This window comes from Ipomoea triloba, chromosome 13, assembly GCF_003576645.1.
Source record: "Ipomoea triloba cultivar NCNSP0323 chromosome 13, ASM357664v1".
NCBI lineage: Eukaryota > Viridiplantae > Streptophyta > Magnoliopsida > Solanales > Convolvulaceae > Ipomoea > Ipomoea triloba.
Genome location: NC_044928.1, coordinates 6,232,558 through 6,257,558, shown reverse-complemented (window position 1 = coordinate 6,257,558; position 25,001 = coordinate 6,232,558). Strand labels below are relative to the sequence as shown.

Here is a 25,001-nt window from a genome sequence, read left to right as displayed (position 1 = left end):
ACCAATATTCTAATTCGAAAGATCTCAAAATCGATATTTCGAATTCTAAATTCGAATCAAATGAAATTATTTATATTTCAAATTTTTGAATTGAAATTCAAAACAAATAAAAAATGAAAATGAAAAAAAATATCTAAAATATTAAATTAAATAGAAGATTTCAATTCTATCTAATTAGAAGAAATTCGACATATCTATTTTGAATTGGAATTGGATTCGGCCGTTGGGCTAAGGCCCATGGGGTCTAGGGTGGGGTCCAGGGTACATCTGACCACCTGGATTCGGCCGTTGGGCTATTAACCAACCAGTGGAGGTCCCTGGGGTCCAGGGTCCACCACCAACCTAGATTCGGCCGTTGAGCCCATGGGGTCCAGGGTCCATCATATAGCTGACTAGTCGTTGGGCTATCAACCAACCACCAACCTGGATTTGGCCGTTGGGCCAACCTGGATTCGCTTCGGAGTGGGGGTCCATCACCAACCTGGATTCGGACAGCGTAGTGAGGCTTCATCATACAACTAACTAGTCGTTGGGCTATCAACCAACCACCAACCAATAGCGAAGTGGACCCAACGTCCCGAATAAGAAAAGTCTTCAATTTTATTAACTATTACTAGATATACCCGTGACATATAAATGAACAGTAGGAACTACATTCCGTGCAACGTGCGAGCGAAAATACTAGTAAAAAATAAAGAAATGTGAGGAAGGGGGGTGGGGGCATTCAGTGCAACCCGCGAGCGAAAATACTAGTAAAAAATAAAAGTTCAAAAGACCATTTCGATAATTAATTTTATGAAATCCATTAAACCAAACGCGTCGGAATAAGAAAATTCTTAAATTTTATTACCTATTACTAGATTTACCCGTGACAAATAAATGAACACTGAGAAATATTTTAGTAATAATAAAACAATATAGTATGATTTGTACACAAATGTTTTCCACTCCTAATTTTTCTCTCCTTCCTTTTCATCCCAATCCCTATCGAGCCAAACACGTATACCGCAGAATAGGAAACAAAGGGAATTCTTATCCCGCGCTTATAAATACGGCGACAAACGCAATCATATTCGAAAAAAAAACCCTCTCTTCTTCCTCCCTTCGCCTTCATCTCTGCCTGCAAAGAAAAATGAAGGCTCCTCTGCTTTCTTCGGAAAACCCAAAGGAAGAGAACAATCAGAATCAAACCCATCTCTCTCTTGTAGCCAAAGAAGCGAAATGCATATCAGGCATCGCTCTTCCCATGATCGTCACCGGCCTTCTTCTCTACTCTCGATCCATAGTCTCCATGCTCTTCCTCGGCCGCCTAGGCGAGCTTTCGCTGGCCGGGGGGTCTCTGGCTCTCGGATTCGCCAACATCACTGGCTACTCAATTCTTTCCGGGCTGGCGATGGGCATGGAGCCGATTTGTGGGCAGGCTTTTGGGGCTAAGAGGTTTAAGCTTCTGGGGGTTTGTTTGCAGAGGATGATTGTTTTGCTTCTGATTTCCTCAATCCCCATTGCGATTCTTTGGTGTTATATGGAGAGAATCTTGGTTTTGTGTCGCCAGGATCGGGAAATCTCCAGGGAAGCTCAGTCTTTCATTCTTTATTCCCTCCCTGATCTTCTTGTCCAGTCTCTGCTTCACCCTCTCCGTATCTATCTCCGGTCGCAGTCCGTGACGATGCCGCTCACGTTCTGCGCCGCCTTTGCCTTCATTTTACATTTTCCCATTAACTATTTCCTTGTCGAGGTTCTCCATCTGGGAATCAAAGGCGTGGCCTTGAGTAGCGTTTTGTTTAATTTCAACGTTGTCGGGTCTTTGGTCGTCTATGTTGTTGTGTCGGGGGTTTATGAGAAAACGTGGGGTGGGATTTCCTGGGAATGTTTTAAAGGGTATAAATCTTTGCTAAATTTAGCGGTTCCGAGTTGTATTAGTGTGTGTTTGGAATGGTGGTGGTATGAAATCATGATTCTGTTATGCGGGCTTTTGGTGAATCCACGGGCTACCGTGGCGTCGATGGGGATTTTGATTCAAACGACGTCGTTGATTTACATTTTCCCGTCGTCTCTGAGCTTCGGAGTGTCGACGAGGGTGGGGAACGAGCTCGGCGCGGGCCGGCCGGGCCGGGCCAGGTTCGCGGCCATTGTGGGGATCTGTATCGGCTTTATTCTCGGGCTGGCGGCGGTCACGTTTGGGTTCACGGTGAAGAATGTTTGGGCTTCGATTTTCACCAAAGACGCGGAAATCGTGGCTTTAACGGCCGCGGTTTTGCCGATTATTGGGCTGTGCGAGCTCGGGAACTGCCCGCAGACGACCGGATGCGGCGCGCTGAGAGGGACGGCGAGGCCGACACTCGGGGCGAAAATCAACCTCGAATGTTTTTACTTTGTCGGAATGCCGGTCGCATTGTGGTTGGGATTCTTTGCAGGGTTTAATTTTAAGGGGCTCTGGCTTGGATTACTGGCTGCGCAGGGTTCTTGTGCGTTGGCCATGTTACTAGTATTGATATGGACCGATTGGGATGATCAAGCAACGAGAGCCAAAGAGCTAACATCAACCATCTCACTTGATGATGATTATGATGATGATCACAGCACACAAGTTGATTCAACAGAGTATGAGGAACTTGAATCTTCTCCGGTCTAATCGCAGTCAACATTCAATCAATCGAGACTAATTTGACTTAATTTGACTCAATTAGTCTCACAAGACAGAATGCGAGTGAGTGATTTGATCATGACCTGATCAGTCTCAAGATGAGATTAGTTCAGCCAAACTCAGATCAGTTTCAGGACAAGATTAATTCAAGTTAGACAGATTAAGGAATTCTTCCGTAGTGGTTTTGTTCCATTCTTGATTTATTCTTTTAATTTTTCCCATACCCTTTTGCTGGATAAACCTGATCTGAAGTTGCCAACTTAGACTGGGGATTTTCTGGTAGGCCTTAGTATTTGTCAGTAGTCAAATTCCTTTGTTTTTTGTTGCTTGTAGTGTTGGAATCAATGTAATTAGCCCATATCTATATATTGTGGTTTCTAGATCATGAATGCCGGCATTGATCGAGCATGTTAAAGTCAAACACCGCCTTCTAGTATAAGAACAAAACCAATTAAGCTCATACTCAATTGTACTTTTCCATATAATCAAAATTGGTTGACTTTGAAAAGTCAATGTGTAAGTTATGTTCATGAACTTTGGTTTCTAACTTTCTATAAAATAAGGCCTTACATACAGCCTTGTGACTAAAACAATATGGTTTCTATTGAGAGATCTTTATTCAAACAGGGTTCAGCAAAAGTTCAATAAACAAAAACTCATTTTAATTATCCACCATTGAAAGTCGAGATGTATTAGTACTATGTTTATTAAGGATGTTGGCCAACAATGTTACACTGCAAATCAGAAGGGGTTTACAGGATAAACAAATGAACCTTTATTTATATATATATGTCAAGCACTGAACCGCAATTTTATGACAACCTTTTTGCATGGGTGGAGTACGGTTTACCGAATAAACAATGTGTCTTTTTTATATATGGGCTAAGTGAGAATTCATAACATTTAGCATGGGTAGATTTATAAAATAAAAAATGAACTTATACAAAATTTTTCAACCTCAATCAAATTTGTTGGATTGTTGATCAGATAACTATAAAGTTTCAAATTCAAATTTCAATAGAAGCGGTATATTGATATTCTTGATTTGAGCCAATCAGTTATAGACTATCTAGGTTGATTTACCTATGTAAGGATAATTGGATAAGTTATTGTACCCAACCCGGAACACACTTGGTCTAATTTGTCAAAACAATAAAAACAATCAAATAGTAATGGTCAGGAGTTGAGTATCCGGGTTCGATTCCCAGAAATAACGATTCCCTCTGGACCGCCTCTCGGAACGAACGTGAGTGGATACGGACAGCGAAGTGGGGGTCCATGGGGTCCATCATACAACTGACTAGCCGTTGGGCTATCAACCAACCACCAACCAATGAATAGCGAAGTGGACCAATGAGCCCAATGAGCCGTTGGGCTATCAATCAACCACAGCGAGGGCACGTTAAGCGCACTAGCACCGCACCCACTCAGCACGATGTTGGTGGTCGTCAACTCTCATTTATTACCTTTTTTTTTCTTTTTTTTTTCTCCTCCTCTTTCCTACTTAGTACACACTTTCTGTCATGGTAAATTTTTCTTATCATAAAAAATACCTAGTACCAGTGTACAACCACCCAGTCTTATATATATATATGTAATTGTATCTCATATTATCAATGTGAAATATACAAATTTTATTATTTTATGAAGAAGCCAACATAGAATATGTGTCGTGAGGAAGTTTGCAGGGGTGGGGGTGGGGGAGAAGCTAGGGAGACCGTGTGGGGGAATTGGGCGGTGAAAAATTCAACTTTATGCGCAGCCGCCGGCTACGTAACCGAGTAAACGACGTACGACTGCTTCGTTGAATGGTATGTCTTTCTGGGCTACAGCTCTGCACATTCTTTTTACAGATTTTGTCACCTTTTATATATTATATACTTTACTGGATTCTGCTTTTGGAAGGTTCCTGGGTAAAAGTACACAGTCTCTCTCCCTGTGGGGAATCGGGATGAAATATAATGGTATGGATATATGGCTCAAATTGTCAGGTGCCATTGTGGGGTTTTGTGCATTTTAGCTGTGTGGGGGTGGGGTCTCCGTTGATGATGATGAGCCTTTTTGTCATTTCTCATATTTCTAGTATGAAACACATTTGTTTCCACTTATCCTATGCTGTTTTGTGGTGTGATTATGACAAATATTGGTGCAATTATTTGGGTTTGGATGAAAATAAGATATTGTTGTTGCGTTGATGTAACATACGATGTCATGTCTATAAAATTTATTATGATGATATAGTTTTAAAGATTTAATATGTGATTATTTGCATGATTTTTTTTTATTACGATTTATTTCTCTTGTGCAGCTTGCGGGCGATTATACAGAAACAATTTTCCACCGTTGAATGTCTTTATTGGGTGTATCAAATTTTCACTGTTGAACGCCTTTATTGGGTGGGGTGTATCAAATTTCCACCGTTGGACGTCTTTATTCGGATCTGTGTGTAATTTCTACCGTTGAATGTCTTTATTGGGAAACGCGTGTAACTTCCACCGTCGAACGTCTTTATTGGGATCCGCGTGTGGGGTGTATCATGATATTCAATGCCATCAAAATATTCTCTTTTTTTTTTCTTTAATTTACGAAAAAAATTCGTTGTTATTATTCAAATGTACATTTTGGGTGAAATCTATCTTGTGACCAGGGGCGAATCCAGCATGGGAGCTACCCCATCCCACCCCATATATAGCCTTTGTATGTATATATAGTACATATTTAGTATAAATATTTAAAAGCCAATACAATTAATTAAGGATTTGTTGGACTAGATGGTTGATGCTCTATTACTTAATAATAAAATGATAAAATGATGTGGGTTCGAAATTTGCAAAGGACATTGCACTACCTATGGGTTTATATATATATCTCTGTCAATATTTATGATTATACTGATCGGAGTATTTCTTAAGTATTTTTTTTTAACTATTTCTTTTGTATTAATGTTTCGCCCACACTCGAAGAATTTTCTGGCTCCGCCACTGCTTGTGACTCTAACAGGTAAAAAATTACAAAAATGATAAACTAGTCTAGGTTATTTATAACTAGCCGGCTCAAGCCACTGCTTGTGACTCTAACAGGTAAAAAATCATGAAAATGATAAAGTAGTCTAGGTTATCTATAACTAGCCGGCTCAAACCAAGAAGACCAATAAATACCCTATGAAAAGTTAGACTTAGAAGATTATAGTTATTAAGCTAATTATCTAACCAACTTGATTAGGTTGCTTGGATATTATTTTCTTTTTGTATACAATACAGAATATTAAATTTCATCTTTCACTTTCAATTCATGCATTATTTAGAAAATAGCATTTGTTTTTACTACTCTTTTCTATTCTTTTCCTCTTATCCAAACACGAATTCATGCTCTTCTCTAGTTTTTTCACTGTTTTCATTGTTGTTAATGTGCGGCTAAAAGTTTTGGAAAAAGTTTCTCTTTCAATTTCAATTCATGTATCAAATAATAATCTACGCTATCAATAAAAACAAAATCATCAATTTTAACTTTCCGTCCAAAACAGTCCTAAGATTTGCGTAATATTGTAATTTGTAAAATATGAATATTAATACAATTCCTATTCATACTAGAATTGTACATTAAAATATGATAATATAATTCCTAATAAAATATATTATTCTCTACTTTCCTATATTTAAAACAATTCTAGATTAAAATTATTAATCGTAATAATACAGTACATATATTTCCTGCAACATAATCATCAATTTTAACTATTGACTATTTCTATCCCATGACAAGGAAAAGCTCTTCAAGGTTCTGGTTGATGCATTGTTATTTGTCCAAAGAATATCAACACTCTATAATCAACCAACAAACACTCAAGTGCTTATTCCATTACTCCCAGATGAATTTTTCTCTAATATAGTTATACTTACCGAATATCAAAATATAAGTATTGTACCTCAAAATATCGCACGGGTCAAATATTCTAAATATATTATAACAAATTAATTCTGTGTATCGTACTAGTGAAAATACTAATAATAATAATAATAATAAAAATAAAAATAATAATAATAATAACAAAATATAAATACAAATACAAATAAAACAAAAAAAAACCAAAAATTTAGGGAAAAAGCTGACAATTGCAGCCTTGTCTAGGCTAGCAAGCCATGTGTCATTAAAAAAAATTTAAATTTTTTTTTTTAAATAAAAGAAATAGTCACATAAGAGCATCCTTATCAGTTGAAGTTTTTTTCCAGTTTTTTGTGGGTCTCACCTTCGACCTCATCATCCACTATCTCATTCAATCACAAAAACTCTTCACCACACTAGTTTGAGTTTTTTCTCAATTTTTTATCGACCCACCATTTTATTTTACTATATTTTAATTATTTGTTTATATATTTCGTTTATAAATTTATAAATGTATTAAAAATAATTAAACATAGGTGCTAGAACATATATACAGGAATGGTAAAGTTGAAATTAATTAATAAAAAAATAATTATAATTAATAGTAACTACATAGAAGTGGATAATTAATAAACATATGTGCTGGAACATATAGACAATTTTATTTTTTTTTTAAAAATAGTCGTTGCCAAGCAACGGCCATAAATATAGCCGTTGCCAAGCAACGACCAGAAATATGGTCGTTGCCTGGCAACGGAGAACATATAGACAAATTTTTTTAAGAAAAAAAAATAGCCGTTGCCAGACAATGGCCAGAAATATAGCCTTTGCCAAGCAACGACTAGAAATATGGCCGTTGCCTGGCAACGGAGAACATATAGACAAATTTTTAAAAAAAAAAAAAAGTTGTTGCCAGGCAACGGCCAGAAATATGGCCGTTGCCTGGCAACGGCGAGAATTTTGGCCGTTGCTAGCAACGGCCAATTTTAATTAAATTGAGAGTGACTGCCAGCTGACGGCCACTCTCAATCGCCCAGCTGAGCGTGTGTAGGTGGGCGGTTTCGCGTCTCACTGTTATATTTTTTCTTGACATTATCCATGGATTTGCAAGGTTATATTTTGCTAAATATCTCTTCTCCACATCAGTCCAACATCATCACTTTGCATTTGCACTATTTCAAAATCCATTATGATACATTGATGTAGATGCTCTAAGCTTGAAAGATGATGAAATTACAAAGATAATTTCAGCCTACGTAAGTCGTGTAATTTGACTTATTTACACCTTTTTGTCTAAAACATAATCGGTCATAAAACACAAAATAAAACATAATCGGTCATAAAACACAAAATAAAAATCACATGTATCAAACTTTTTGTCTAATTAATAAAATAAAGTAATAAAATCGGAATTAAATTGTGTGAGGCAATGGGGTGAAAACTGAAAAGAATGAGGATGAATTTTGCATATAATCAAGCAACTTTAGGTATGAAGAATTAAATAGACATTTTGCTTTAAAAGAGGGGAGAGAGAGAGAATTAAATAGACATGTTTTATTATGAAACAAATAAAAATAATATACGTAATTATTACCCCTTGATTAGGCATATGACAGCTGACAAATATAATGTGTCTTACTACAATAATTAGTATTTGAGTTGTTTAGTAAAGACGAGGGATCTAATTATGTGTAATCATTAAATATAGGGAAAAAAGCACTTTTGGTCCCCCAATTAGTAACACATTTGAAATGTTATCCCTATCTTTCAATTTGAACACATTTGGTCCCTCAATTATTGAGACGATTGTCAATTTAATCCTTCTGTTAGGGTTTCCCAATTAACACCGTTTATACCATGGGCAAAATTAGAATTTCACATTAAAAACTGCACTTTTGGTCCCTCACAATCCTTAGATTGATCTTTAGCAAGAAGATTAAGCCAAATCCAAAGACAGGCTGCCAACAACAATACTCCATGCCATATTATTTATTAAATTAAAATAAATGCATAAATACATATATAGTTTCCCAACAACTCATGTAAAACGAACAAAATAAATACGCCGGCCGGGGAGTCGGACAGGGAGCTGATCCAAACTGCAGCCATGGAAGACGAATGCGAAACGCCGGTTTCTTCTGCGCCATTCGACGAAAACAATGAAACAAACGATATGTTGTTTATGTTATAAGCCTTAATGCTGCAAAAACATTCAAAAATGGTGTTTCTATAAATGGCTTTCCTACGTTAAGTTTCTCATACCTTTCATGTGGTCCACTTTTGTTAACAAAAACATGCAACCATCTAAGCTTAAGATTCTTGCTTAGTGTTGTTGAATGTATGCAGAGTGAATGCAGTGGCGGTCTGCCGCGGCGATGTTGTTGAATGTAGTGGCGGTTTACTTTCGAAAGTAGTGCCGAAAGTAAACCGCCACTACATTCAACAACATCGCCGCGGCAGACCGCCACTGCATTCATTTGGTTGTCATTCATGAAGGTGATTTGTGACCACTTGGGATTGGGAGTGAAGACGGGCCTGCCCTACATCTGGCACAGCAAAGCAAGCAATCCGTTCGTGAACCTCAAGAAGGAATACAAGGGCATTTACTGGCAAGAGGAACTGATCTCGTTCTTCCAGTCTGTCGCTCTCCCAAAGGACTGCACCACTGTCCAGAAATGCTACCTTGAACTCGCCAAACAAGTGAAGGCCAAGCTCGCGAAGGTGGACGACTACTTCAACAAGCTGGCCGATGCCATGGTGACCTGGATCGAAGCTTGGGATGAACTGAACCAAAGTGGTGCCCCCGCAGCAGCAAAAGTAGCCAATGGCAGCTCTAAGTAAGGCATTGCCACATACATGCTAGATCAATAGTCAGTCATACTCATAGGCGGCTTTTGTACTACTATCATCCATCTTGTTTGTCCATGCTTATATTGTGACGACGAGGAGGCGGGAGGCGGGTGGCTGCCGTCTCCTTTCCCCCTATATACGGCATATTTATTTTGTTCGTTTTACATGAGTTGTTGGGAAACTATATATGTATTTATGCATTTATTTTAATTTAATAAATAATATGGCATGGAGTATTGTTGTTGGCAGCCTGTCTTTGGATTTGGCTTAATCTTCTTGCTAAAGATCAATCTAAGGATTGTGAGGGACCAAAAGTGCATTTTTCAATGTGAAATTCCAATTTTGCCCATGGTATAAACGGTGTTAATTGGGAAACCCTAACAGAAGGACTAAATTGATAATCGTCTCAATAATTGAGGGACCAAATGTGTTCAAATTGAAAGATAGGGATAACATTTCAAATGTGTTACTAATTGTGGGACCAAAAGTGCTTTTTTCCCTTAAATATATATAGTAAGTATTTGTGTTTTGATTTTTTGACTGCAAGTCCATTATTATATTTAATGCGAGATAACAAGAATCTCATGTATTGAGAGAAGTGAAGAAATGTGTTGACTCTTTTGTTACTCTGAATCAAATTGACACTTGGGTAACTGTTATGCTGAATTCATTACAGGATGAAGTTTTTTTTTTTTTTGACATTGTGGTCCAGTGGCATCAAAACCTTCCCTTTATACGGGAGGTGGTGGGTTCGAGCTTCAGTGCAGTCAATATTGACTCTTGTGCTTCAATAGGTTGAGAAAGTAGTTATGAACAAATACTGCATTGTAATAGAGTTAGTAGTATTCAAAAAAAATTACAGGATGAAGTTAAAACTCTCATTTTGTTGAACACAATTGTAGCACTTGGGGATCCATTGTATTGAAACAATAAGACGTACACTCCTTCGTTAGACACAACTATACCAACCATTATGCTAAATCTAGGGGCGAGCAGAACCCGACCAACCCGACCGACTCGACGCCCGCTTAATCGTGCTCCGTGGAGAACCGAACCCGACTACGGAAACCTACCTGAACCGAATAGCGAGGTTGAGAGGGTAAATGAATTCGGTTTGGGTGGCATTAATGCCACCCGAACCAGTCCGAATATCCGATGTAGCCTTAGGGTTTGCATTTCGCACATATATACGACGTCGTATGATCCTAGTATATATATTGCGAAGATTCCAGATATGCTCATTTGCGCAGTCGCACCTCTTCAGTCTTGACCTAGAGAATTCTCTCGTTCTCTCGACCTCTCTCAATCTCTCTTCTCTGAGTTCTCTCTTTGTCCTTTGAGAGTTGAAACTCTTCTCTGTCTCAGATTACTGTTTCTTTTCTCGTATTCTCGTTGTCTCTTCTACCTTTCTCAGTTGTAAGTTCTAAGAGAGTTAGAGACTCAGAGACTTGTAAGTATCCAGTGGAAGCCCTAGTCCCTGAATTGGTGAGATCTTTATTCGGCTTGTAATGGGGTTAAGGATGAGTGGCTAACAAAGAAGGGGCATGGAAAAATAAACAAAGGAGAGAGTTTCACATCTATTCACAACTTAATCTAGAAGAGATACTACAAGTATGGACAGTGAGCAAAATACAATTGAAAACGTACGAGTATTCTAAACTAGTGGGGGTTGGACACAATTATTCTAGCAACATGACTTGTACTTTTATTCATCCTTCTTTTTCCTTATTTTCACAAACCTTTTCTTCACTTTCAAATTAAACTTCCTTTCCATACTTTTTCTCAAACAACAATTTTTCTTATCTTTTCTTTTCTTTTAATCTTTTTTTTTCTTTTTTTTTCTTTTCAACCAACCAACTTTCTTTTCTTCAATTCAAACCAATCAATCAATTCCTTTCACCACACCCCCACACTAGAACAAAGATGACAGAAATAACTCTAAAAAATAAGCTCCAAAAAGAAATCTCCTCTAAATTAAAAAACAAATGCTACATTCTCTCTAAGGGTGAATGGAAAATATATGGCTAAGGGCTAAGGGTTAAATGATTGGGCTTAAACAAGAAAAACAATACAAAGAATGGGGTTAAGTGGTTTGCACTTATTAAACAAAAACAATGCTCAAAGGGGATACTAGGGAAAACAATTATAACAAAGGGTATGTTTAAAGGCTTGGGCTAACAACAATGGCCTAAATCACTTCAAAGCATGCAAATTCTAGATTTCACTATGAGAGCAGTGAGACAAGCTATGACAAGACAAATATCATCGCAATCCCACATAAGCCTTCACTAGCAATGCATAACACACATGGAAAACATTTAGGTTAGAGGTTAACTCAACTATTGGCAAGAGACTGAACTAAACACAAGCTCAACCTTGAATCATCCCTGACAAGCTAGGCTGCACAAGTACCACCAAGACAAACCATCAACCAGCAGAAAGGAAAGTGGTCACAATTTCAAAACAGGGAAAATAGACTACCCACAGTTATGCACAATGAGTCCTTCAAGCAAAGTTTAACAAAAATTTATTTTCAAGGCCAAAACAAAACCCCCCCCCCCCCACACTAAAACCTGGACATCGCCCTCGATGGACAAACAGTTAAGCACAATAGAGGGCATTTAAAGAATAAAATCAATAATGAAGCACAAATTCAAAACTAGTAGATAGAGAAATTAAAAGAGTTAAGAAACCGAACCTTGAAGTCTTGATGCAATGAAAAAAATGGAAGAAAAACTTTAGAACATGAGGAAGACAACAATGGTGCACACAAGGAAGTGGGTAAAAAATATTCTAACCTAATTTAGTGAGTAAAAATCAAATCTATCTACTATACTAATAAGAGCCAAAGAAAGTTAGGCCTAAAATTGATAGAAAAAATGGCGGTCAAATTATTTAATCAAATGGATGGTTCAGATAAATTATTTAATCAAATAGATGGTTAAGATAATTCAGATTAATATTATTAATTGAGATTACCTAATTTAACCTTACTTTTATGATTACCCGTTAAGTTTTCCGTTAAATATTCTCTTCTCCATTAATATTCCGTTAACTTTTAACATACCCATTAATTTCTATAAGAAAGATCTTAGGTTCGAACCTCATCTCAGTCAAATTTGACATAATTAAGTTTCTCACTCTATTTACTATTATTAAATTAAATAAATTAGTAGCTACAAAAAAAATGATACATATGTATTTCTTTAATTTAGAATTATGTGTCTACAATACCTTTATTTGAAAAAATTATTCATTATCAAAAAATTAAATTAAATAAGAGAAATAATTTCATTAGTTATATTGTCTTTATTTTCTCTCATGCAAAGATTCTTTACATTCAAATTTATAAATTGATATTCATTACATTGTCCATTATCTTATTTTTTACAATATCTTGTAATTAAATATCAAAGTTATAGTACAAAATAATGTTATATATTTATTTACCAAGTATTTTATTAATACTATGAAAAAAAAATTAAAATAATTTGAAGCTAATTATATTAACTACTTGGGGATTGGTTGACAAAGAGAGTACTCAAATAACCCAACAAATTGAAGCGGAATCGCTCTATTTTACTTTTATTGAATTAAATAAATTAGTAGTTACACCAAAAAATGATACATATGTATTTCTTCAATACCATGAAAAAAAAAAAGAATAGTTTGAAACCAATCATATTAACTACTTGGGGGATTTGTTGACAATGAAAGTACTCAAATAACCCATTACCCAGCAAATTGAAGCGAGAAACTACCTTTTAATATCTTTGGAATATATAATATTTTAAATTTTCAAATTTTTATTAATTTATTTAATCTTTTTTCTTAAACTAGGGATTTCTTTATCCACAATAACTCATTCAATAATAATGGTTGAACCAAATGAACCCCAAGCAGAACACAGAAAGGAAAGTCCATAGCTCCTATATCATAATCTCATTACATGACGTTGTCATCTATGCTACCAACAATAACCGAATTGCAAATAACACACTACCAACAAAAAGGAAGAAAACAAACAGTAAAGATAAAGACAATGACAATGTTACTCAAAAGAGAATTAAAAACACTTAGAAAAATTCAAATGAAAAGTATTATTTATTTAGACTATCATTTTTAGACCAAATATTTAGACCATCGATTTTACAAGGTTGCAAACATTTAATTTAGTAATAATTATAATGAATTTTCTATATTATCTTGGATTCATATACTTTGAGTTAGATATTTAAATAAAAAAATTCAACATTCAATTACCCATGTATAAACTTCTCCTATATAATCTTGCATTGATATATATACTTTCAAATATTTATTTAAATATAAACATTGGGCATTAACCTATACGCACAATGCGCATATAAAACTAGTGAACTTATAAACTATAATACATTTTATAATATTTATAAGTTATCAAATAATATTAAGTCTTATATAAAATTTTAATAGTGAAAAACTAAAAATTTAAATGATATTAATGTCTTTTATAAATTTTAGTTTAGTAGAAAATCATACTAATTTTAATTTTGAGATTAATAATTAAAATATTATTTTTAACAAATATATTAGTTTTGGAAAAGTGTTGTACTGTGTATATACAATTATATATATTTTTTAACTATTAATATATTATTGTCTATTAACATATCAAGATGTTTAAGTGGCATAGTTGGAAAGAACTTAAATTGTTAATTATAAGGTTAAGGTTTCAATTCTCACTTCACACAAAATACTTTAATTTATAAAAACTTTATATGTTTAAAAAAATATTAAAAATTCCGGGCCTATACTTTAATTTATAAAAACTTTATACGTTTAAAAAAATATTAAAAATTCCGGGCCTAGCCCGCCCAGCACGGGATCGGACCTCCATACTATGGGCCAGTCCCGATCTGTGCTATTCGAGGCCCGACCTAGGCATGGGTTTTGGCCGTCTCTAGTTGTAAAGACGACTACACGGGACCGGACCTCCATACTATGGGCCGGTCTCGATCTGTGACGACTATTGCTATTCAATCTCAATCGGTAACATATATTTACCATAGACTGTTAGGTGTTATTGGGAAATATCGGTAACATATATTTACCATAGACTGTTAGGTGTTATTGGGAAATGGGAATATAGGTGGGGTGTTATTGGGAAATGATATTTACCATTATTAGATTGTTAGGACTGTAATACACTGTTAGGTGTTATTTGGAAATGGGAATAGACTGTTAGGTGTTATTGGGAAATGGGAATAGAGTGGTGTTATTTAGAAAGGGGAATATAGGTGGGTAATATATATTTACCATCAGTTAGATACTTAGATTGTTAGGACTTAGGATTGTGATAGACTCATAGACTGTAAGGTGTTATTGGGAAATGGGAATATATATAGGTGTTATTGGGAAATGAGAATATATTTACTAATAGCACTTGTTTCATCCAACAAATCATGAATAATTTGTATGCTTTGTCATTTTCGAAGGAATCTATTTCGTGCAACGCACGTGCGAAAATACTAGTAAAAAAATAAAGAAATGTGAGGATTGGGGGGGGGGGGATGCCAAATGAGTGATGACTGAGGTGTTTTAGGAATATAGAAGCACTTGAAATCTTAGGCTTTAATGCCTTCTTTTTGAAATTTTGGGAGTCTGATGTATGTAATGCAGTTATTTGACTTTAAAAAATAAAAATAAACAAACAAATAAATCAGGCATTTATCTTGTAGTGTTATATATATATATATATATATATATATATATATANATATATATATATATATATATATATATATATATATATATATATATATATATATATATATATATATATATATATATATATATATATATATTGAAAGGAAAGATTAACTTATATTAGTAAAGGTACACAATATAGCCTAATGGAGTAGCCCAAGTGGCAAGTGAGTATTTTTTGAGGGAAGAATTTCGGGAGAATCCGGGTTCGATTCCCACAAGTGACGATTCTCCCTGAGCTGCCTCTCGAAACGAATGTGAGTGGCTGGATTCGGCCGTTGGGCTATCAACCAACCACTAATCGGCTATCAACCAACCACTAATCAATAGCGAAGTGGACCCAACGTGAATAAGAAAAGTCTTTAATTTTATTAACGTGCAAGCGAAAATACTAGTAAAAATAAAGAAATGTGAGGAAGGGGTTTTATTAACGTGCAACGTGCGAGCGAAAATACTAGTAAAAATAAAGAAATGTGAGGAAGGGGGGAGGGTGGAGATGTTAGATGAGTGCAACGTGCGAGCGAAAATACTAGTAAAAATAAAGAAATGTGAGGAAGGGGGGAGGGTGGAGATGTTAGATGAGTGATGACTGATGAGTGGTTCGGGAAATGGGAATATAGAAGCACGAGGACTAGCCGTTGGGCTATCAACCAACCACCAACCTGGATTCGGCCGTTGGGCTATCAACCAACCACGAAGTGGGGGTCCATCACCAACCTGGATTCGAACAACGAAGTGGGGGTCCATCATACAGCTAACTAGCCGTTGGGCTATTAACTAACCACCAACCAATAGCAAAGTGGACCCAACGTCCCGAATAAGAAAAGTTTTTAATTTTATTAACTATTACTAGATTTAACCCCATTCAGTGCAACGTGCGAGCGAAAATACTACTAAAAAATAAAGAAATGTGAGGAAGGGGGGGGGTGGGGGGGGTGGAGACATCAGATGAGTGATGATGACTAATGAGTGTTTTGGGAAATGAGAATATAGAAGCACGTGAAATCTCAGGCTTTAATGCCTTCTTTTTGAAATTTTGGGAGTCTGATGTATGTAATGCAAGCTTTATTTGACTTTAAAAAATAAAAATAAATAAATCAAGCGCCTTGGGCGCTAGGCGCCAAGGTGGGGAGGGGGGGGGGGCTAGCCATGACATATAAATGAAGTGGGGGTCCATCATACATCTCAAAAATTCATTTTTCGCTGCAACAAAGTTTCATGCTCATCATTAATCACAATCACATAATAGGTATGTCCGGTATCATGAAAAACAACTACATCCACATATACCATAAACTTGTGTTCAGCCGAATATAATAGACTAGCAATTGTGCTATCATTTGGAGAATCGCTACTACTGGCGCTTGTGTCATCCAGCCAATCATGAATCATTTGTATGCTCTGTCATTTTCAAAGGATAATGATTATGTCTTCACCATAATAATCAATTTGCACGAAAAATCATGTAAATAATATCTTTCATTTAACGTGAACATGTTTGAAAATAATAGGGGGAGGAAAATCCATTCCGTGCAACGCACGTGCAAAAATACTAGTAAAAAATAAAGAAATGTGAGGGGGGGGGTGATAACTGAGGTGTTTTAGGAAATGGGAATATAGAAGCACGTGAAATCTTAGGCTTTAATGCTTCTTTTTGAAATTTTGGGAGTCTGATGTATGTAATGCAAGCTTTATTTGACTTTAAAAAATAAAAATAAATAAACAAATAAACCAGGCATTTATCTTGTAGTGTTATATATATATATATANATATATATATATATATATATATATATATATATATATATATATATATATATATATATATATATATATATATATATATATATATATATATTGAAAGGAAAGATTAACTTATATTAGTAAAGGTACACAATATATCCTAATGGAGTAGCCCAAGTGGCATGTGAGTTTTGTTTTTTGTGGGGAAGAATTTCTTGAGAATCCGGGTTTGATTTCAACAAGGGACGATTCTCCCTGGGTCGCCTCTCGAAACGAACGTGGGTGGATTTGGACAGCGACCTGGAGGACCTGGATTCGGCCGTTGGGCTATCAACCAACCAGTAAAGGTCCATGGCGCTGGGCTATCAACCAACCAGTAGAGGTCCATGGGGTTCAGGGTCTACCACCAACCTGGATTCGGCAAGGCCCATGGGGTCCAGGGTGGGGGCAATGGGCGCACGCTTTTCTAGATTCGGCAAGGCCCATGGGGTCCAGGGTGGGGGCAATGGACGCACGCTTTTCTGGATTCGGCAACGCCCATGGGGTCCATGGTGGGGGCAATGGACGCACGCTTTTCTGGATTCGGCAACGCCCATGGGGTCCATGGTGGGGGCAATGGACGCACGCTTTTCTGAATTCGACAAGGCCCATGGGGTCTAGGGTGGGGGCAATGGACGCACGCTTTTCTGGATTCGGCAAGGCCCTTGGGGTCCAGGGTGGGGGCAATGGACGCACGCTTTTCATTCTGATTTTTTCGTATTTTTGCTTTCCCACTTTTTCTTTGAAACAAAAAAAGAATAGAATTGGGATTATGGGATTATATGTGAGATATTTTTTTTTAATTCTATATTTACTAATTTCTATATTTACCAATATTCTAATTCGAAAGATCTCAAAATCGATATTTCGAATTCTAAATTCGAATCAAATGAAATTATTTCAATTTCAAATTTTTGAATTGAAATTCAAAACAAATAAAAAAAGAAAACGAAAAAGAAATATCTATAATATTAAATTAAATAGAAGATTTCAATTCTATCTAATTAGAAGAAATTCGACATATCTATTTTGAATTGGAATTGGATTCGACCGTTGGGCTAAGGCCCATGGCGTCTAGGATGGGGTCCAGGGTACATCTTAGCACTTGGATTCGGCCGTTTGGCTATTAACCAACCAGTGGAGGTCCATGGGGTCCAGGGTCCACCACCAACCTAGATTCGACCATTGGGCCCATGGGGTCCAGGGTCCAACATACAGCTGACTAGCCGTTAGGCTATCAACCAACCACCAACCTGGATTTGGCCGTTGGGCCAACCTGGATTCGCTTCGGAGTGGCGGTCCATCACCAACCTGGATTCGGACAGCGAAGTGGGGATCCATCATACAACTAACTAACCGTTGGGCTATCAACCAACCACCAACCAATAGCAAAGTGGACCCAACGTCCCGAATAAGAAAAGTATTTAATTTTATTAACTATTACTAAATTTACCCGTGACATATAAATGAACACTAGCAACTACATTCCGTGCAACACGTGAGCGAAAATACTAGTAAAAAATAAAGAAATGTGAGGAAGTGGGGTGGGGGCATTCAGTGCAACGCGCGAGCGACAATACTAGTAAAAAATAAAAAATCAAAAGACCATTTCGATAATTAATTCTATGAAATTCATTAAACTAAACGCATCCGGAATAAAAAAAATTCTTAAATTTTATCACCTTTTACTAGATTTACCCGTGACAAATAAATGAACGCTGGGAAATATTTTAGTAATAATAAAACAATATAGTATGATTTGTACACAAATGTTTTCCACTCCTAATTTCTCTCTCCTTCCTTTTCTTCCCAATCCCTATCGAGCCAAACACGTATACCGCAGAATAGGAAACAAAGGGAATTCTTATCCCGCGCTTATAAATACGGCGACAAACGGCAATCTAATACGAAAAAACCCTCTCTTCTTCCTCCCTTCGCCTTCATCTCTGCCTGCAATATAAATATAGTTTTAAAGATTTAATATGTGATTATTTGCATGATTTTTTTTATTATGATTTATTTCTCTTTGTGCAGCTTGCGAGCGATTATACAGAAACAAATTTCCACCGTTGAACGTCTTTATTGGGATCCGCATGTCTTTATTGGGTGTATCAAATTTCCACTGTTGAACGTCTTTATTGGGTGGGGTGTATCAAATTTTCACCATACCATTGAACGTCTTAGTGGGATCACGCGTGTCTTTATTGGGTGTATCAAATTTTTACCGTTGAACGTCTTTATTGGGATCTGCTCCATATCTAATGTCAAGCTTCGAACCTTGACCTTTAGTTAAGAATGGATGAGTTCATTGCCACTCAACCACACCTCAGGTCAGTTTGGAATGATACTGTGATAGATAGGATCATGATATTCAATGCCATCAAAATATTCTCTTTTTTTTCTTTAATTTACGAAAAAATTCTCTGTTATTATTCAAATGTACATTTTGGGTGAAATCTATCTCGTGATCAGGGGTGAATCCAGCATGGGACAGCTGCCCCCACTCACCCCACCCCATCCCACCGCATACATAGCCTTCGTATGTATATATAGTACATATTTAGTATAAATATTTAAAAAACAATATAATTAACAAAGGATTTGCTGGAGTAGATGGTTGATGCTCCATTACTTAATAAAAAGATGAAGGATGTTGGTTCAAAACCTGCAACGACCAGAAATATGGCTGTTGCTTAGCAACGAAGAACATATAGACAAATTTTTTTAAGAAAAAAAAAATAGCTATTACTAGGCAACGGCCAGAAATATGGCTGTGAAATTTGCCCGTTGCTGGCAACGGCCAATTTTATTTAAATTGAGAGTGGCTCTCAATCGCCCAGCTGGGCGTGTGTGGGTGTGCGGTTTCGCGTCTCACTTCTATATTTTTTTTCTAAACATTATCCATGAATTTGCAAGGTTATATTTTGCCAAATATCTCCTCTCCACATCAGTCCAAGATCATCACTTTGCATTTGCACTATTCCAAAAACCATGTATGATACATTGATGTAGATGCTCTAAGCTTGAAAGATGATGAAATTACAGAGATATATAATTTCAGCCTACGTAAGTCGTGTAATTTGACTCATTTACACCTTTTTGTCTAAATAATAATCCGTCATAAAACACAAAATAAAAATGACATGTATCAAACTTTTTGTCTAATTAATAAAATAAAGTAATAAAATCTGAATTAAATTGTGTGAGGCAATGGGGTGAAAACTGAAAAGAATGAGGATGAATTTTGAATATAATCAAGCAACTTTAGGTTTGAAGAATTAAATAGACATTTTGCTTAAAAAGAAAAGAGAGAGAGAGGGAATTAAATAGACATGTTTTATTATGAAACAAATAAAAATAATATACGTAATTATTACCCCTTGATTAGGCATATGACAGATGACAAGTATAATGTGTCTTACTACAATAATTAGTATTTGAGTTTGTTTAGTAAAGACGAGGGATCTAATTATGTGTAATCATTAAATATATAGTAAGTATTTGTGTTTTGATTTTTTGACTGCAAGTCCATTATTATATTTAATGCGAGATAACAAGAATCTCATGTATTGAGAGAAGTGAAGAAATGTGTTGACGCTTTTGTTAATCTGAATTAAATTGACACTTGAGTAACTGTTATGCTGAACTGATTACTGGATGAAGTTAAAACTCTCATTTTGTTGAACACAATTGTAGCACTTGGGGATCCATTGTATTGAAACAATAAGACGTACACTCCTTCGTTAGACACAATTGTACCAACCGTAATGCTAAATCAATCACCATATGAGTTAAGGTTTTTCTTTCGTTGGACACAATATGGGCAACTAGTGTGCTGAATCAAGTCACCGGATAAATTAAAGTTAAGGCCCTCCTTTTGTTCTACACACGTGGAGCAATCGCGTGGATTAGAATGTAATCTAAGGCTAATTTTTAAATCCAAAATCACCGACAAAGTTAAAGCTTTCCTTTTGTTGTACACAACTGGAGCAATCACGTGAGTTAGAATGTAATCTCAGGTTAATTTTTAAATACAAAAAACATATACAACTCATTTAGTACTATCATTATCTATAAAAAGTAACCTTGATCAAAGAGAAGTTTTTATTGAAAATTAGTATTTTCGCACGTGTGTTGCACGGAATGGATTTGTTATAATATTTTAAGAATATTTGGATTTATATATATACAATTATATAAATTATAACATCGAATATTATATAGCGCAATTGATGAAATTGGTTTGACCGATTATGTTTTATGATGTTTTCCTTGCTTGAATTAGAGCAAATAATTGTTCAATTACCCGTGCGATGCACGGATAAATTTGCTTATTATATATTAAGATAATAAAAATAAAGATATTATAAAAAAAATCTAATATTAAACGTGTACATTTATTTGATTATAAGATTATTGCAAAAGTATTATTCAATTAATTGAATAATATATGACTTGTTTGACTACAATTATCTTTAAAAGATCGATATGTAATATGACTTGTGTAATTATATTATTACTAAAATAAATATGAAAAAATAAAAAAATAATTTAATTATAATTATTATAAAAATAAATTCAACGACCAATGTTTAGATTAATTACCATAATAATTATTAGGCAATTATTATTAGTTAATTACACTAATATATATACAATTATACTTTTATATCTTAAGTATATTCATTTTCACCATATCGCATTCGGTTTTTTCTCCTCCTCCATATTTGAATGAATTAATTGTAATTATTATTTAAAAAAAAAAAAAAAAAAAAAAACCTAACAACTCATGTTTAATTAATTTCAACGCCCATATTTAATTAATTTCACGTGAGTTAGAGTGTAATCTCATGTTAATTTTAAATACAAAAACATATACAACTCATTTAGTATTATCATTATCTATAAAAGTAACCTTGATCAAAGAGAAGTTTTTATTGAAAATTTTGTTTTGTTGGAAGAAAGAAGATAATTAGAAAAAGCTAACATTTAAACAATAAATTCGTATTAAAGTAGATACGTCTTATGTATCTATGGATCCGAAACCAAATAATCATTTTGAAAAGGAAATGGTATGGCAATAATGAGGATGAATTTTGCATATAAGTATATAATTATGCAACTTTTGGTTTCGTTAATTAAATAGAAATGTTTTATTATGGAACAATTATAAATAATAATAATAATAATAATAATATAATAATAATAATAATAATAATAATAATCTATATATCTATAATCTATAATATGTATAAAAGTAAAATACACCTATTTCATTTTCCTGTCTAAACTTTTATCGTCAATTAATTAAATATTTTATTAGTCAAATAATTAATATAACTTATTTGGTAAGAAAATGTAAAATAAAAATTAACTAATATCTATTAATTGGTAATATTGTTTATATATTCACGTATTATTGTATAATAACGCGCAAAAAGGACATATTCATCTATACTATATATAAAAGTAAAGTCCTCCTATTTCATTTTCCGGCACAAAATTTTGTAGTCAATTAATTAAATTTTTATTGGTCAAATAATTAATAAAATTTATTTGGTAAGAAAATGTAAAATGTAAATTAACTAATATCTATTAATTGGTAATATTGNCCGTAATGCTAAATCAATCACCATATGAGTTAAGGTTTTTCTTTCGTTGGACACAATATGGGCAACTAGTGTGCTGAATCAAGTCACCGGATAAATTAAAGTTAAGGCCCTCCTTTTGTTCTACACACGTGGAGCAATCGCGTGGATTAGAATGTAATCTAAGGCTAATTTTTAAATCCAAAATCACCGACAAAGTTAAAGCTTTCCTTTTGTTGTACACAACTGGAGCAATCACGTGAGTTAGAATGTAATCTCAGGTTAATTTTTAAATACAAAAAACATATACAACTCATTTAGTACTATCATTATCTATAAAAAGTAACCTTGATCAAAGAGAAGTTTTTATTGAAAATTAGTATTTTCGCACGTGTGTTGCACGGAATGGATTTGTTATAATATTTTAAGAATATTTGGATTTATATATATACAATTATATAAATTATAACATCGAATATTATATAGCGCAATTGATGAAATTGGTTTGACCGATTATGTTTTATGATGTTTTCCTTGCTTGAATTAGAGCAAATAATTGTTCAATTACCCGTGCGATGCACGGATAAATTTGCTTATTATATATTAAGATAATAAAAATAAAGATATTATAAAAAAAATCTAATATTAAACGTGTACATTTATTTGATTATAAGATTATTGCAAAAGTATTATTCAATTAATTGAATAATATATGACTTGTTTGACTACAATTATCTTTAAAAGATCGATATGTAATATGACTTGTGTAATTATATTATTACTAAAATAAATATGAAAAAATAAAAAAATAATTTAATTATAATTATTATAAAAATAAATTCAACGACCAATGTTTAGATTAATTACCATAATAATTATTAGGCAATTATTATTAGTTAATTACACTAATATATATACAATTATACTTTTATATCTTAAGTATATTCATTTTCACCATATCGCATTCGGTTTTTTCTCCTCCTCCATATTTGAATGAATTAATTGTAATTTTTATTTAAAAAAAAAAAAAAAAAAAAAAAACCTAACAACTCATGTTTAATTAATTTCAACGCCCATATTTAATTAATTTCACGTGAGTTAGAGTGTAATCTCATGTTAATTTTAAATACAAAAACATATACAACTCATTTAGTATTATCATTATCTATAAAAGTAACCTTGATCAAAGAGAAGTTTTTATTGAAAATTTTGTTTTGTTGGAAGAAAGAAGATAATTAGAAAAAGCTAACATTTAAACAATAAATTCGTATTAAAGTAGATACGTCTTATGTATCTATGGATCCGAAACCAAATAATCATTTTGAAAAGGAAATGGTATGGCAATAATGAGGATGAATTTTGCATATAAGTATATAATTATGCAACTTTTGGTTTCGTTAATTAAATAGAAATGTTTTATTATGGAACAATTATAAATAATAATAATAATAATAATAATATAATAATAATAATAATAATAATAATAATCTATATATCTATAATCTATAATATGTATAAAAGTAAAATACACCTATTTCATTTTCCTGTCTAAACTTTTATCGTCAATTAATTAAATATTTTATTAGTCAAATAATTAATATAACTTATTTGGTAAGAAAATGTAAAATAAAAATTAACTAATATCTATTAATTGGTAATATTGTTTATATATTCACGTATTATTGTATAATAACGCGCAAAAAGGACATATTCATCTATACTATATATAAAAGTAAAGTCCTCCTATTTCATTTTCCGGCACAAAATTTTGTAGTCAATTAATTAAATTTTTATTGGTCAAATAATTAATAAAATTTATTTGGTAAGAAAATGTAAAATGTAAATTAACTAATATCTATTAATTGGTAATATTGTTTTTATATTCACGTATTAACGTAATACCATGTAGAAAAGACTCATTAATATATAATCTATAATATCTATAATCTATACTATTAACTTGGCCCCCCAAAACACTCCAATACTATTAAGGTTTGCTTAATATTGTAAAATACGATAATACAAATCCTATTCATTATGTAATTGTACATTAAAATATGATAATATAATTCCTAATATAATATATTATTTCCTACTTTTCTATTTATAATACAATTCTATATTAAAATTATTAATCATAATAATACAGTATATATACTTCCCTGTAACATAATCTATACTTATTAATAAAAACAAAGTCGCTCATTTTAACTTTCACTCCAAAACACTCCTATACGATTAAGGTTTGCTTAATATTATAAAATATGGTAATACAAATCATATCCGTACTACAATTGTACATTAAAATATGATAATATAATTCCTAATACAATATATTCTTTTCTACTTTCCTATACAATTCTTGATTAAAATGACTAATCTATATATTGATTTGACTTTGTTATTTGCTTATCATTATTTCTAAATAAACTAAGTTGTTGATTTCTTTGTTTTTTTTTTTTGGCCTATTTAGAGTTGATGCTATCGGATTCAGACAATAAACATTT

At 33.7% G+C, this 25,001-nt stretch overlaps 2 protein-coding genes across 2 annotated transcripts; both read left to right on the top strand.

The window, feature by feature from the left end:
* The first annotated feature begins 1,086 nt into the window (after positions 1–1,086).
* On the top strand, positions 1,087–3,152 carry LOC116001976 (protein DETOXIFICATION 49-like). The gene has a single exon (XM_031241964.1). It carries the CDS (start codon positions 1,133–1,135, stop codon positions 2,630–2,632), a length of 1,500 nt encoding a protein of 499 aa, XP_031097824.1. The 5' UTR covers positions 1,087–1,132; the 3' UTR covers positions 2,633–3,152.
* A 5,864-nt stretch (positions 3,153–9,016) lies between these two features.
* LOC116001106 (probable UDP-arabinopyranose mutase 2) lies at positions 9,017–9,367 on the top strand. Its single transcript, XM_031241004.1, has one exon. The coding sequence runs from the start codon at positions 9,017–9,019 to the stop codon at positions 9,365–9,367; it is 351 nt and encodes a 116-aa protein (XP_031096864.1).
* Positions 9,368–25,001: the final 15,634 nt, after the last annotated feature.

Excerpts from the sequence above, each read along its gene's own strand:
- LOC116001976 (XM_031241964.1), top strand. The coding sequence starts at position 1,133 with ATGAAGGCTCCTCTGCTTTCTTCGGAAAACCCAAAGGAAGAGAACAAT.
- LOC116001106 (XM_031241004.1), top strand. The coding sequence starts at position 9,017 with ATGAAGGTGATTTGTGACCACTTGGGATTGGGAGTGAAGACGGGCCTG.